Here is a 15077-nt window from a genome sequence, read left to right on the forward strand (position 1 = left end):
ATTACTGGAGGACGCACCTTGAATGCGATGTCACTGATTTTGTTCGTTTGTGCATTACCTGTGCACGTAGCAAAACTATTCTACAGAAACCTGCGGACCACTTACAGCCTTTGCCCACTACTGAAACACTCCAAGAAGAGCGGGAGACTAAAGGGGCGGGGTACTGTAACATCAGCGCTCTGGCCAGACTCGCTTGCCGTGAGCGCTCTCCTCTCATGTCCCCATAGCCGGAGGGGCCGGGATTCGCATCGTGGGATGCGCCTGCATGCAAATCCCAGCCCGTCACTCACCTCCCTGTTCTTCCGTGTTCTCAGTCCCGGAGCTCTATGATTTAAAGGGCAAGTACACCCTAATTAGTGTCTTCACCTGTTTGTTCCCTATAAGTGTGTGCACCTCCCCCTGCCCTGTGCCGGATCTTTGTTGCCCTAGTGCCTGAGAGAAAGCTACTGTGTTACTGTGATCCTGTCTATCCGTGTACCTGAACCTTGTTCCGTGACCTGAACCTGCTACTGTGCCGCCTGCCCTGACCTTCAGCTTTCCTGACCTCTTCTTGTCCTTATCCATCTGTACCACGCTTCTGTTACGCCGAGCGCTCCGGGTCCCCGCTCCTCCCCGCAGCGCTCGCTACACTCTCGTTACTGCAGCGCCCCGGTCAGATCCACTGACCGGGTGCGCTGCGATACCGCCTCCAGCCGGGATGCGATTCGCGATGCGGGTGGCGCCCGCTCGCGATGCGCACCCCGGCTCCCGTACCTGACTCGCTCTCCGTCGGTCCTGTCCCGGCGCGCGCGGCCCCGCTCCCTAGGGCGCGCGCGCGCCGGGTCTCTGCGATTTAAAGGGCCACTGCGCCGCTGATTGGCGCAGTGGTTCTAATTAGTGTGTTCACCTGTGCACTCCATATATATACCTCACTTCCCCTGCACTCCCTCGCCGGATCTTGTTGCCCTTGTGCCTAGTGAAAGCGTTCCCTTGTGTGTTCCTAGCCTGTGTTCCAGACCTCCTGCCGTTGCCCCTGATTACGATCCTTGCTGCCTGCCCCGACCTTCTGCTACGTCCGACCTTGCTTCTGTCTACTCCCTTGTACCGCGCCTATCTTCAGCAGTCAGAGAGGTTGAGCCGTTGCTAGTGGATACGACCTGGTCACTACCGCCGCAGCAAGACCATCCCGCTTTGCGGCGGGCTCTGGTGAATACCAGTAGTGACTTAGAACCGATCCACTAGCACGGTCCACGCCAATCCCTCTCTGGCACAGAGGATCCACCTCCTGCCAGCCGGCATCGTGACAGCTTCATCCCAGCTACCTGTGTGGATGAGTCGTGCCATAGGTAGCGACCTGGGTGCCGCCTGCCGAAGCAAGACATTCCCGCTTTGTGGCGGGCTCTGGTGAAAACCAGCTGCACCTTAGACTCCGTTCCCTGGAATGGCTCACGTCATCATCCACACAGGCCCAGAGGATCCACCACCTGCCGTGACCCTTATATCATTTGTGGCTTTTCAGATGAGGAAATTCTGCCTGCGATATTCCAAGTGGAATTTCAGCTGTGAGAAACCTGCTATGGATGTACTATGAGTGACCTTACTCTAAAGCAGGGGTACTCAACTATTCTTAGTGAGGGTCCCCTTATCCAGGTCTGCCACTGGTAAAGGTCCTAGCAAAGCGCTGAGGCCTGATTCACACCTAGTGGCCGCAGTGCTATGAAGGAAAAAGGTAAAACAATTGAAGTCTGGAGAATGTAAATGTACTTTTCCTGTATTTTCTGAATACTGCCAGAGACTGTACCCATGAATAAAATACTGCCACATTGTTTGTCCCTGAAATTAATATTGCCACATTGTATGTCCCTGAATATAATACTGCCACATGCTGTACCCCTGAATATATTACTGCCACACGCTGTACCCTCTGAATATTATAATGCCACACACTGTGACCCTGAATATATTACTGCCACACACTGTACCCCCTGAATATCATACTGCCACATACTATACCCCTGAATATATTACTGAAGCACGCTATGCTCCTGAATATATTACTGCCGCATGCTATGCCCCTGAATATATTACTGCCGCACGCTATGCCCCTGAATATATTAAAATATAGTAATATACCAGGGGCACAGCATGCGGCAGTAATATATGTAGGGGCATAGCGTGGGGCAATAATATATTGCCGCATGCTGTGCCCCTAAATATATTACTGCCGCATGCTTTGCCCCTGATATATTACTGCCACACACTATACCCCTGGTATAGTGCTGCTACACGCTGTGCTCCAGGTATATTACTGCCACACGCTGTGCCCCTGGTATATTACTGCCACACGCTATGCCCCTGGTATAGTGCTGCCACACGCTATGCCTCTAATATATTAAAGACACACACTGTACTCCAGGTATATTACTGCCACTCGCTGTGCCCCTGGTATATTACTGCCACTTGGTATCCCCCTGTTGTAGTACTGCCACATGCTATATCCCTGGTATAGTACTGCTACATGCTATGTCTCTGGTATATTACTGCCACACAATATGCTCCCAAATATAATTTTAACAAACACTGTGCCATGTACCAACTAATTGTACCATTAAACAATGAATGATACCACCATGCCCTCTCAATGAATGATACCACCGTGCCCCCAGAATAAATGATGCCACCGTGCCCCCAGAATAAATGATGCCACTGTGCCCCCAGAATAAATTGTTCCACCGTGCCCCCAGAATAAATGATGCCACCATTCCCCCAGAATAGATTATGCCACCATGCCCTCAGAATAGATTATGTCACCATGCCCCCAGAAAAAATGAAGTCACTGTGCCCCCAAAATAAATGCAGTCACTGTGCCCTCAGAATAAATAAAGTCACTGTGCCCCCAGAATAAATGATTTCACCGTGCCCCCAGAATAAATGATTTCACCATGCCCCCAGAATAAATTAAGTCACTGTGCCCCTAGAATAAATGAAGAGAGAAGAAGTAGAAAAAACTATCTCCGCTAGGCGCTATCTCCAGAGGAACAAATAAAAGGGAGGGAAATCCTCTTAGATATCAATAAAACTTGTTTATTAAATAAACAAAGAAATAAAATAAAATTACAGACTACATCAAAAGCAAGACACATTTCGGGTGTTTTACCACCCTTCCTCAGTTGCAGATGTGTTGCAAACAGGCGCCCAAATAGGTGGGAGTGGTCACTGAGCACAAACTTTTCAGGTCCAAATGTAGAAATAGGAATGCAAAATAATACATACAATATAGAAGAGGGAAACATGTAATAATAATAACCTAATGGGTGAGAACAAGTAGAATTAAAATCAATAATAAAAGTTTAAAATTTTAAAATTTTAAATTCCAAATGTGGATACATAGAAAGAAAACAACCGGGTCATGACTCGGAACCAAAAGGTATACAAAAGGTAAAACATGCCTGTAATATACAGATTAAATACAATAAAATACAATGGGAGGCATAAGTGGGGAGAACTATCAACATAAAAAGAATACTGAGATGGCGATGTATAAGATCCCGCTGCGCTATCTAAGGGGAGACACGCAGTGTAGTGAGCCAATAGGCTTAAAGGGGAGACACGCAGTGTAGTGAGCCAATAGGCTTAAAGTAAATAGATGGCACATGTGCTGGATCATAGAAAAACATCAGCGCATACAGCGCTGATAGTAAACATAAGCGCGTGTAGGGCTAGTAGTGAGCATAAGAGCACGTAGCGCTGCTGGATTGAGATGTGACAGTGTATGAATGAATGGAGGGAAGAGAGAGGGTAGAGGTTCAATCAGCATTCAGGGTTTAAACTGATACAATGTAATGATACAGTGTAATGATGATTTGAGTGAAATAAGAATTAGGATAGAAATGGAAAGGGGAATAGAATAAAATAAAATAAGAAAAAAAAATATATAAATAAAAATAATGATAAAATAAAAAAATATATAAATAAAAATACAAAAAAATATAAAAAATAAATAAAAGATAAAATAAAATAATAATGAAAATAAAAATAATAAAAATATGAAAATAAAAATAAATGAAAATAAACGTAAAGGTGGAACTAGAAAAAAGAAGAAAAAAAGGGAGAAAAAAGGGAGAAAAACGAGAAAAAGAAAGGGAGGGAGAAGGGAAGAAAACAACTAATCATAATAATAGTGAAAATATAAAGAGAGAAAATAACCACATGGAGAATATAAATTAGATCACATTTTCAATAAATTCGTTTAAAGCCAGTGAAACTAAGGTTTTCATCGATTAATCCAGTAGTTCTCTCGTTTCCTAAGCGAGCTGAACCGTTGATTGGTATCCTTGGCATCGATTGAAAACTTTAGTTCCACTAGGTTTAAAGGAATCTATCGAAAATGTGATCTAATTTATATTCTCCATGCGGTTATTTTCTCTCTTGGCTTGCAAGTCTCCCAGAGTACCCCACTCACAGGGATGATATGCTTTACCTCAAGGCTTTATCCAGGTGAGAGTCCCATCACAGACCCTCACAGACAGCCATTTGATCCACAGAATTACACGAGGCGCTGGCCTCTGTATTTTTTTTTTTGCTTCTTTCTCCTCAAAGAATAAATGAAGTCACAGTGCCCCCAGAATGCAGGAAGTCACTGTGCCCCTAGAATAAATGAAGTCACTGTGCCCCCACAATTATTGATGCCACTGTGCCCCCACAATTATTGATGCCTCTGTGCCCCCAGAATAAAGGAAGTCACTCTGCAACCACATAAACTGTCACTGTGACTCTTCAGCTGCTGCAAAATACAATTCCCATCAGGCATAGACAGACGGTGATGATGGGAGTTGTAGTTCTGTAACAACATGGGAGTCACAGGTGGGGGAATGACTGCTCATCTGACAGCATAGGCTCCCCCGTCCCAAGTCCAGTGCTGCTCCGCTGCTCTGGCCTCTTCTGGTCAGGCCTGGCCAGAGCAGATGATGCAGGCAGCGCTTATCACGTCGCCTGCATCACAAGAGAAGCGCGGCCGGGCAGGGACACAGTGTTCTCTATCTACGGGCCATGGCTATTCATTTGTATCAGTGTCTTAAAGACACCTACACAAATGAAAGAGGGGAGAGCAGCGGACGGTCTGCATGACTGGCGGCCGTGGTCCGCCAGTTGAGTGTCCCTGCTCTAAAGGATTTTGGGGGGAAATACTACCCATGTACAGGATAGGTCATCAATAGCTGGTACTGTTTTTGGAAGAATTTAGTTCTGTGTTTCTATCTCTGGATAATCCCTTTAATGTCAGTATCCCTGGTGGTCTAGGGCAGTGGAAGGGGGAATTGTAAGAATTCCTCATGATCAAAGAAAGTGAATAAGTAAATGTAAAGATTCTTGAGGCGAAAATAAGTTAAAAGGATAATGTTAGTACTGTATTTGTGGTGATCTAGGGGTGCTTTTGTGGGGATGAATTTTTAGGCAGTAAATTGTAGTGGAAGGGTTATGGTTACATGCCTGGGCTCCAATGAATACTTAAAGGGAAACTTGCAGCGGGTTCAATTTCACTAAACTCTATACAGAACAAAGAGGGAACAGTGGAGGTGAACTGGATTACAACCAGGTATCATTTATCTGGATTCACAGTCCAGCTCGGGATATACCCATTGTATCAGCCTCAATAGCTAATAATCAGCATGCTGCCTCCATTGTGCAATAGGCATCTCTGAAACAGGACCACAGATTCAGATAAATGATACCTTGTTGTAATCCGGTTCCCCCGCACTATTACTCAATGTATTTGGTTAACTGGATGTGAACCGGATGCCAGTTTTATAGAATCATAGAATGTTCCAAGAGATAAGAACCATTTGGCTCATCTAGTATTCCCAATATTCTGATTACTATAAACAGTCCCTGGCCCCATCTTATATGAAGAATAGTCTTATGGCTATCCCCTACATGCTTAAAGAGTACCGTTGACCAAATAAAAGTTTAAATATAGTGTTCCTTGTGTAATTAGCAGACACTTTCCTATTAACTTGCTTTTAAAATTATCAACATAAATATGAGCTTTATTGAAAGCTGCACAGAGCCTCACTGAAAGCTGCAAAGAGCTTGAGGTCTTCTATTCATCACAGCGCCGCAGTGATGTGAGGGTGGAAGTGGTCCCCCAGCAGGCTTCAGTGATGTCATGTCTGCTGGGAAACGCCCACTTTCTCCTGCTGGGAGATTGCACTATGTGAGCAAGAAGAATGGTAAAATACAGAGCTTTTTAAAGCTCTGAATTTTTTTTAAGGGCAGGAGGGGTATTAGGAGTAGTTAGGGAACATAGCCTGAGTTAGTTTAGAAAAGTTTATTTGGTGAGAGTTACTATTTAAACTCCTCCACTGTTTTTGCAGCTACCACTTCTACTGGAAGGATGTTCCAGCATCCACTACTCTCTCAGCAAAGTAATACTTTCCGATATTACTGCAGAAACCTTTAACCTTTAAAGGATAAGTCTCATACGTTAAAACGTATTCCCTATCCGAAGGACTTTTAGATTGTAGGGGGGTCCGAGCACTGGGGCCCCCGCGATCTCCTATAGGGAGCCCCTGTGCTGTAGCACAGGAGCGCTTCACGACCCCACCCGAAGCGGAGGTCACCACGCCCCCTCCATTAAGCTCTATGGGAGAGCTGAAGGTTACCGAACGGCTCTCCCATAGAACTATGTGGGGGGAAGTGGCAGCCTCCGCTTCAGGCGGGGGGTCGTGACGTCTTAATGCATGAGACTTATCCTTTAAGTCTCTACCTTTGTCCTGGATGTAAACCTATGTTTCCTTATTAGTCTTAGGTATGATTGCAGGGAAGGAATAGAGAGTACAGTGTAGCTTTAACAGCATGACCATCACATTACTTATACTATCACACCACTAATAAGTCTGACTTCTCTATCTACTCTATCTTGCCTTTTTACAAATGTAGATGCCCTTCACCCATTTCTAGTTTAAAACACTACAACATTTCTGAATCTGTCTACTCATAGCATATCATCTTGAGATATAATTTACCTTTCCTTCTCGATTAGTATATTTTATAAGTCACTCTGCTGATTCACATGGAACACAGCAAAAATTCAAAAGCATTTAATAGTAATATCAACAACAAGTATCATTGTTATTATATAACTTTTAGATATAAAATAGTTAAATTCCGCCTTTTCTAAACACTTCTAACATTATATTATTATCATTAATTCATCTTATGTCATATTATTTCCAGATAGTGAAAACTGCCAAAAGTGTCCTGAGAATCAATGGTCAAATGAAAAGAAAATTGAATGTCTTCCAAAAATGATAGAGTTTCTCTCATACAAACAGGACACCATGGCAACAATTTTTTCTTCCATATCTGGACTATTTCTCATCATAACTGTCTCTGTAGCCGGGATTTTCATCTCATTCTTGAATTCTCCTATAGTAAAAGCCAATAATCGGAACATCAGCTTCATTCTTCTTCTATCCCTGAAGCTGAGTTTATTCTGTGTGTTCCTGTTCATTGGTCACCCAGATGATATAACCTGCATGTTACGACAAATCTCCACCGGAGTCACCTTCACTGTTGCGGTGTCTTCTATCCTGGCCAAGACCATAATGGTTTCCATCGCTTTCAAAGCCACCAGACCTGGAAGCTTCTGGAGGAAATGGATGGGGGTAACACTGCCCAATTCTGTAGTATTGATCTGCTCCCTTGTTCAGGTTCTGAATGGAATTATTTGGTTGTCGGTTTCTCCTCCATTTCAGGAGCAGGACATTGACTCTTACCCTGGAAAGATCATCATTCAGTGTAATGAAGGTTCTGTGGTGGCTTTTTATTTCATGTTGGGTTATTTGGGGTTTCTGGCAGCGGTTAGTTTTGTTCTGGCCTTTATGGTGAGGACATTACCTGATATCTATAATGAAGCCAAGTATATCACCTTCAGCATGCTGCTGTTCTGCAGTGTGTGGATCTGTGCCATCCCAGCGTATCTGAGCAGTAAGGGGAAGGACATGGTCATAGTGGAGATATTTGCTATATTGGCTTCAGAGATTGGGATTCTGGGCTGTATATTTTTTCCTAAATGCTACAATATTATTATGAGGCCGGAGATGAACAGTAGAAGGCAGTTCCTTGAGAAACAATAATTTGTGTAATTCATAGTTTTTTTTTTCATCTTATATCACCAATACTGTATAAATAAACAAATAATAAAAGAAACGAAACATCAAATAATGTTTCAGTGTTGCTTAATGCAGTAACAATGAACTAGGTCAGGGATCCTCTAATTGCTGAGGCTTGGGTCAGATTGTAAAGAACATATTAAAGAAGTGAATTAGTTAAATAAGCGTCAGAAACTATGGACCTTCTAGGTTCAAAAGATAATGAACTGGTAAGTAGGAATTATGCAGAAAAAGAAAAGCAGAGTTATTTTTTTTCCAAGAACAGCGGCACATGCACTCAGGTTGTGTGTGGTATTACAACTCAACTCTGTTCACTTTTAATGGAACTAAACTGTAATACCACCAGGAGAGGTGTGACACAATTTTTGGAAGAAATTGGCTTTGTTTCTCAATTTTTATTGTTTTATTTTTGCCCAAGAAAGCAGCTTTTTACTGTCCAGTTAGCAGGCTGAGTCGCAGAGGCGGGATCTTTACCTAAGCTTCTAAATGTTACAATATTATTATGAGGTCGGACAGTAGACGTCAGTTCCTGGAGAAGCCCTATCTGATTTACTGATAATATTTAGTACATTAATAATAACTTGGCTTTGTCACATTATACTGTACAAATAAACGAATCCTAAAGAACAGATTCCACAATTTTATAAAGTATAGAAAGAGATTATCCAAAGAATTGGAAATAAAAATAAAGTTCCGGATTAATACACACCACTGTTCTAACACTATCCTCTTTTCCTTAGAAGGTCTGAAAATGAATTAAATACAACCCTAGAGGAACAACAACACCCAGCAGATTTCACCATGTCATAATTTATTTAACAAGTACAAAAAAAGTAAAAGAAAAGCTAGCAGTCATAAATTATTGCAAAATATCCAAATTAGTATGAAAAAAATTAACTATTGTATTGCATATAAAGGACACAAGACATATAAAATCATTTAAAGTCAGAAAAACAGAGTGGAGGCAAACAGTCTTCTGTCTACTACACTCACCCCTGCAGGGGGGCTCAAAGGAGTAAGAATAGGTTCACAAGATCCAAAAGAAAATAACTAATAGGTTTTCCAAATATGCAAAAGTAGGAGGTACCTCACACTCTTGAAAAAGCCAGTTCCTACTGGCGAAACGTTGAGTCAGAGGATAATAGATTTTAGCTCAATCCCTGTTTCTGAATATGGATGGACCACGGAGATGCGTGATGCTAAGTCTGTAGACGGCATCAGAGCAGAGTACTGCAAACACATCTCCGCGGTCATTACATCCATGCATAGGATGCTATAGAACTGAAATATAACAAATAAGGGATTGTAATTTTAATCACACACTGCCACCTGGTGGCAATTGAGCACCCTTAATTATTAGTTGTAAAAAGAATAAAAGTTAAGTTTTAGACCGGAGGGTCTTTTTTCAGGGTTTACCTGAGGGGACTCACATCCCCAAGGTTGTCTAAGATGGTGGATCCACATGTGAGTACATGGGGCAGGGGATTATGGGAGGGCGGGAAACAGCGGCGGGAATGAAGGTAGGCGGGCTGACCCTGAACCACATGTGAGATGCAGCCTATCAGTGTCCACTGACCCCTGTGATGTCACAGCCCCTATATAATCGGCAGCCATCTTGCTTCACTTCATTTCATCTATGCACTCAGATGGAAAGGACGGGACTGCGTGTGTGTGAATAGCTCATACCACAGCGTTACACTGCAACTGCTAGTCACATCAGCATTAGGGAAAGGCAGGAGTGCAGAGTGCTGTGCTGTTACTCTGAGAAGGATCATTGATTGCTAAACCTCCTATTTACGTTATTGAGCATTGCAGCAGAGAGGGGCAGATAGCTGTCAGCTGCCTCATACAGATCTCCAAGCTGCCTGAACTTTCTGAAGCATCTTATCTCCTCATTTTTCAGCCCAATTGAGTTTATTTTTATTTGCTCCACAAATCTTCTGTTGCTCAGAATTGTGTGACAGAGTGCAATTTAGGGATTAATCCCTGGATTTTTTTTTTTGTGGTGCTGCACTGTTGGGTCCTGCTGCTGTTCAGAAATACGTGATTGTTCAGTGGACTGTAGTGCATTTGTACCATTTTGTACCTGTTAATCTGTCAAGGGGCTACATACTGTGCAAGTTCAAACAATAATATTCACCGCCTGTTTTTTTTTTTTTTTAAATAGTTTTTTCTGCGTATAGTTACGCATATATAACTGCCCTCATCAGTGCATACCGCATAGGTACATCCAAGTATTGTACCATTTAGTACCTGTTAAGCTGTCAAGGTGTTCCATACCATCAAAGTCCAAACAATAGTATCCACCGGCTGGGGTTTTAATAATACAGATTTTTTTCTGCTAATAGTTGGGCATATTACTGCCCTCATCAGTGCATATTGCATACGTACATCCAAGTATTGTACCATTTAGTACCTGTTAATCTGTCAAAGTGCTCCATACCATCAAAGTCTAAACAATAGTATCCACAAGCTGGTGTTTTACAAAAATACAGATTTTTTTCTGCTAATAGTTAGGCATATTACTGCCCTCATCAGTGCATACCGCATACGTACATCCAAGTTTTGTACCATTTAGTACCTGTTAATCTGTCAAGGTGCTCCAAACCGTCAAAGTCCAAACAATAGTATCCACCGGCTGGTGTTTTACAAAAATACAGATTTTTTTCTGCTAATAGTTAGGCATATTACTGCCCTCATCAGTGCATACCGCATACGTACATCCAAGTATTGTACCATTTAGTACCTGTTAAGCTGTCAAGGTGCTCCATACCGTCAAAGTCCAAACAATAGTATCCACCGGCTGGTGTTTTACAAAAACACAGAGTTTTTCTGCTAATAGTTAGGCATATTACTGCCCTCATCAGTGCATACCACATACGTACATCCAAGTATTGTACCATCTAGTACCTGTTAATCTATCAAGGGCCTACATACTGTTCAAGGACGTAAGTAATCACCTGCTGCTGTTCTAGACAAATACTGTTTAAAGAGTAGTGTAGCGTATTGTAATACACTCATAAATGCACTAAGTATGTCAGGCAGAGAAGTGCCAGGACATGCACAGAGGAGTGGCAGATGCCTAAATACTTCAGGTAGAGTTGGCAGCAGACTTGGGGCGAGTGGCAGCAGGTGTCGCAGCAAGAGGCCTGAGCTCCCGTTATCAGCCAGCGGTCATGTCTCCACCAGCAACCCATCTGCCGTCGTGGATTGGTTAACACGCTCATCCACATCATCACAAGTGACATCTGAAACCCCCAGTCAACAGTCGGTGGGTTCCTCAGACACAACCCTCAGTTGGCATGGCCCGGGAGCAGTCCGTGTCCTCCCATTGCCTTTGTCCTATGCTGTTCCCTCTCCTAAAGAAATATCTTGTGCTGTGGGTTCAGCTCCACTATTTACTGAGGACGATCTAATAGAGGACTGTCAGCAGCTACTGGACAGCCAAGAAGGGGAGGAGACATGCGCCGCTTGCTCCGCTAGGCGGCTAAGTAGTGATGCGGAGAGTGACGTGGGAGGCGGTGTTGCAAGTGTTCAGGGTCCTGAAGCAGACACTGTTGGGGAACCTGAGGAGGACATCAGTGACGTGCACACAACTGTTGATGATGATGAAGCCGATCCCAATTGGGAGCCGGGTGCAGAAGGGGCTTCATCATCATCAGGAGAAGAGAGTTGCAGGTTGCCCTTGAGGCAGCAAGGCGGTAGCACGGTTGTCAGTCAGCGTGGTGGCAGTAGTGGAAATTCAGGAGCCAAACATGCCCAGGGGAGACCACCTGCTTTGCAGCAGCCTACCTTTCCGGGAGGTAGTGGAACAGGGGTTCCTGGAGACGGCGCCAGTAGCAGTCAATTAGTGCGGACTGCGGGTGGGAAAATCAGCTACTCGGCGGTGTGGAAGTTTTTCATAAGGCATCCGGAGGAGGTTCACGTAGCCACATGCAAGATCTGTTGGCAGAAGGTGAAGCGTGGCCAGGGTCCCAATGTTGGCACCACGGCCCTGCGTCAACACATGCTTCACCACCATAAAGCGGCCTGGGAGAACCGTAGCTCTGATGTAGTGGTCCAGCCTGCTACATCACCCAGTGGCCATCCGCTCCCTCTTTCATCCAGCCAAGGCTCCACCACCTCAGCCGAAGGGAGCTGTGTGTCAAACCCTCCTTCTGTCGCTCCTGCTTCTCCCGCTTTTAGTCAGCCATTCCGCCAACAATTCATCGGCGAAGCCATGTCCAAGAGACAACAGTATGCGCCCACTCATCCAACGGCGCAGAAGTTGAATGTGCTCCTGTCCAAGTTGCTGGTGTTGCAGTCCCTCCCTTTTCAAGTGGTGGACTCTGCACCTTTCAGAGAATTGATGGCTTGTGCCGAGCCGAGGTGGAGAGTCCCAAGCTGTCATTTCTTTGCGAAGAAGGCAGTACCAGCCCTGCATAAGTTTGTACAAGAGAAGGTGGGCCAGTCCTTGACCTGTCGGTGTGTTCAAAAGTGCACGGCAGCGCCGATGTGTGGAGCTGTAACTACGGGCAGGGACAATACATGTCTTTTACGGCTCACTGGGTAAATGTGGTTCCTGCACAGCCACAACAGCAACTTGAACAGGTCACACCGCTTCCTCCTTCATGCTCTCACTCACAGGCAGTTGGTCCTGTTACAGTGTGCAACGCCGCCTCCTCATCCTCCACCGTGTCCTTGGCCTCCACTGCACGTCCAAATCTCGGTGGCCCTTCATCGTACCATGTGTGTAGGCCACGGCGGTGTCAAGCTGTTCTTCACATGGTTTGCCTTGGCAAATGGAGTCACACAGGGGAGGAACTGCTAAAGTTCATTCGTAAAGAAATCCGAGTATGGCTTACTCCACGAAATCTGGAAATTGGAACCATGGTGACCGACAACGGGAATAACATCATGTCCGCGCTGCGACAAGGAAGTGTTGGCACACGTGTTGAATCTGTTTGTCAAGCATTTCCTCAAGTCTTCACCCCATTTGCAAAACATCCTGAAAATGGCAAGGAAACTGTGCATGCACTTCAGCCACTCGTACACCGCCAAGCACACCTTCCTTGAGCTGCAGCGTCAGAACGGTATCCCACAACATAGTCTTATTTGTGACGTTGCCACACGTTGGAATTGCACCCTCCATATGTTGGACAGACTATACGAACAAAGAAAAGCCATCACTGATTTCTTGATGATCCAAGCAGATAGGAGTACTCCCCTGTGTAACTTCAATATGAACCAGTGGCAGCTCATACGTGACACCTGCCGTTTGCTGAGGCCCTTTGAGGAAGCCACATTATTTGTGAGTCACCTGGATTACGCCATGAACGACGTAATTCCACTCCTACATTTCCTACAATAAATGATTGAAACCATGGCTGGTCACGGCAATGGAGACGTTGCGCCTACATCTCAAGGCTACATGAGTCCTGTGGGGGCTGAACTGGAGGAGGATGATGAGGGGCAGAGCGGAGCACAGTTTAGGTTGGATGAGATGGCCGGTGTTTCTAGTCTTCGGACAGGAGAGGAGGAGCAGGAGCAGACAGAGGAGCTGGAGGGTTATGAGGAAGTTGAGACAGAGGACCCAGACACACCGTGGCAGTATGCAGTGGAGATGGAGGCTGGTCGTCCCTCAGAGTCACTGACGCAAATGGCACCATGCATGCTCAGTTGCTTGTGTAGTGACCTCCGAATTGTCAAAATTCGTCAGCGGGATGACTTCTGGGTCTCCACCTTATTAGACCCTCGCTATCATCCCAAAATGGGGGCCTTTTTTACACCCACTGAGAGGGAGGACAAACTGACCTACTACAGAGAGATTCTACGTAGTCAGTTAGCTGATGCCTATCGACCACATGGTCCATCCACTCGCAGGTCTGACTCGGGGGACCCTCTGCGCTCACCTTCCACTGCCATGGCTGCTGGGGAGGGGAGGGGTGGGAGGAGCAGTACCAGCTCAATCGCTGATGAGTAGCTTTCTTCACCCGCATAGTGAAGCAACTCATCAGCAGCAGGTAGACATGGAGCAGGACCTGAACCAGCAGGTGGTGGCATACCTTGACATGGCCATGCCAACAACCATTGAAGATCCGCTGGACTTCTTGGCAGCCAAACTTGATTTATGGCCACAACTAGCAGAGTTTGCCCTGGAAAAGCTGTCCTGCTGGGCAAGTAGTGTGCAATCAGAGCGGGTGTTTAGTGCGGCTGGGACCATAGTCACCCCAAGGCGAACTCGTCTGTCCACCAAAAATGTGGAGAGACTGATGTTTGTCAAGATGAATCAGGGATGAATCAGCCAGGATTTACAGCCACCAATGCCAGATGCCTCAGAGTAGATTGACCATGCTGCTACACCAACATTTCCCAATTATGGTTGGCTATGAAACCCTCTTGGGTTATCAATTAGGGTTATGAAACCCTCTTTGGTACTGTGATTGCCTGCTCCTGGCTCATCCTGTGTCTTTCAGGAACTACTTGCCTCACTGATGCTTCTGGCCTTGGGCCTTTAATTTTTGGATGTTTAGCAGTAGCTAAATATATGCTTAATGCAAATGTCAACATTGATCTTTAAATGTAAGGGGCTATGAAACCCTCTTGGGTACTTCGAATGCCTGCTCCATACTCATTCTGTGTCTTTCAGGAACTACTTGCCTCCCTGCCCTCAGGTCTTGGGCCTTCAATTTTTGGATGTTTAGCAGTAGCTAAATACTTGCTTAATGCAAATTTCAACATAGATCTTTAAATGTAAGGGGTTGGTTATGAAACCCTCTTGGGTACTGCGAATGACTGCTCCTGACTCATTCTTTGTCTTTCAGGAAATAATTGCCTCCCTGATGCCTCAGGCCTTGAGCCTTAAATTTTTGGAAGTTTAGCAGTAGCTAATTCATGCTTAATGCTAATTTCAACAATGATCTTTAAATTCTCGGCGCTCTGCTAGGG

General features: G+C 44.9%; 1 protein-coding gene across 1 annotated transcript; it reads left to right on the forward strand.

The window, feature by feature from the left end:
- Nucleotides 1-7316: 7316 nt before the first annotated feature.
- Nucleotides 7317-8114, forward strand: LOC130300022 (vomeronasal type-2 receptor 26-like). The gene has a single exon (XM_056551974.1). It carries the CDS (start codon nt 7317-7319, stop codon nt 8112-8114), a length of 798 nt encoding a protein of 265 aa, XP_056407949.1.
- The last annotated feature ends 6963 nt before the right edge of the window (nt 8115-15077 follow it).

This window comes from Hyla sarda, chromosome 1 (genome assembly GCF_029499605.1).
Source record: "Hyla sarda isolate aHylSar1 chromosome 1, aHylSar1.hap1, whole genome shotgun sequence".
Taxonomy (NCBI): domain Eukaryota; kingdom Metazoa; phylum Chordata; class Amphibia; order Anura; family Hylidae; genus Hyla; species Hyla sarda.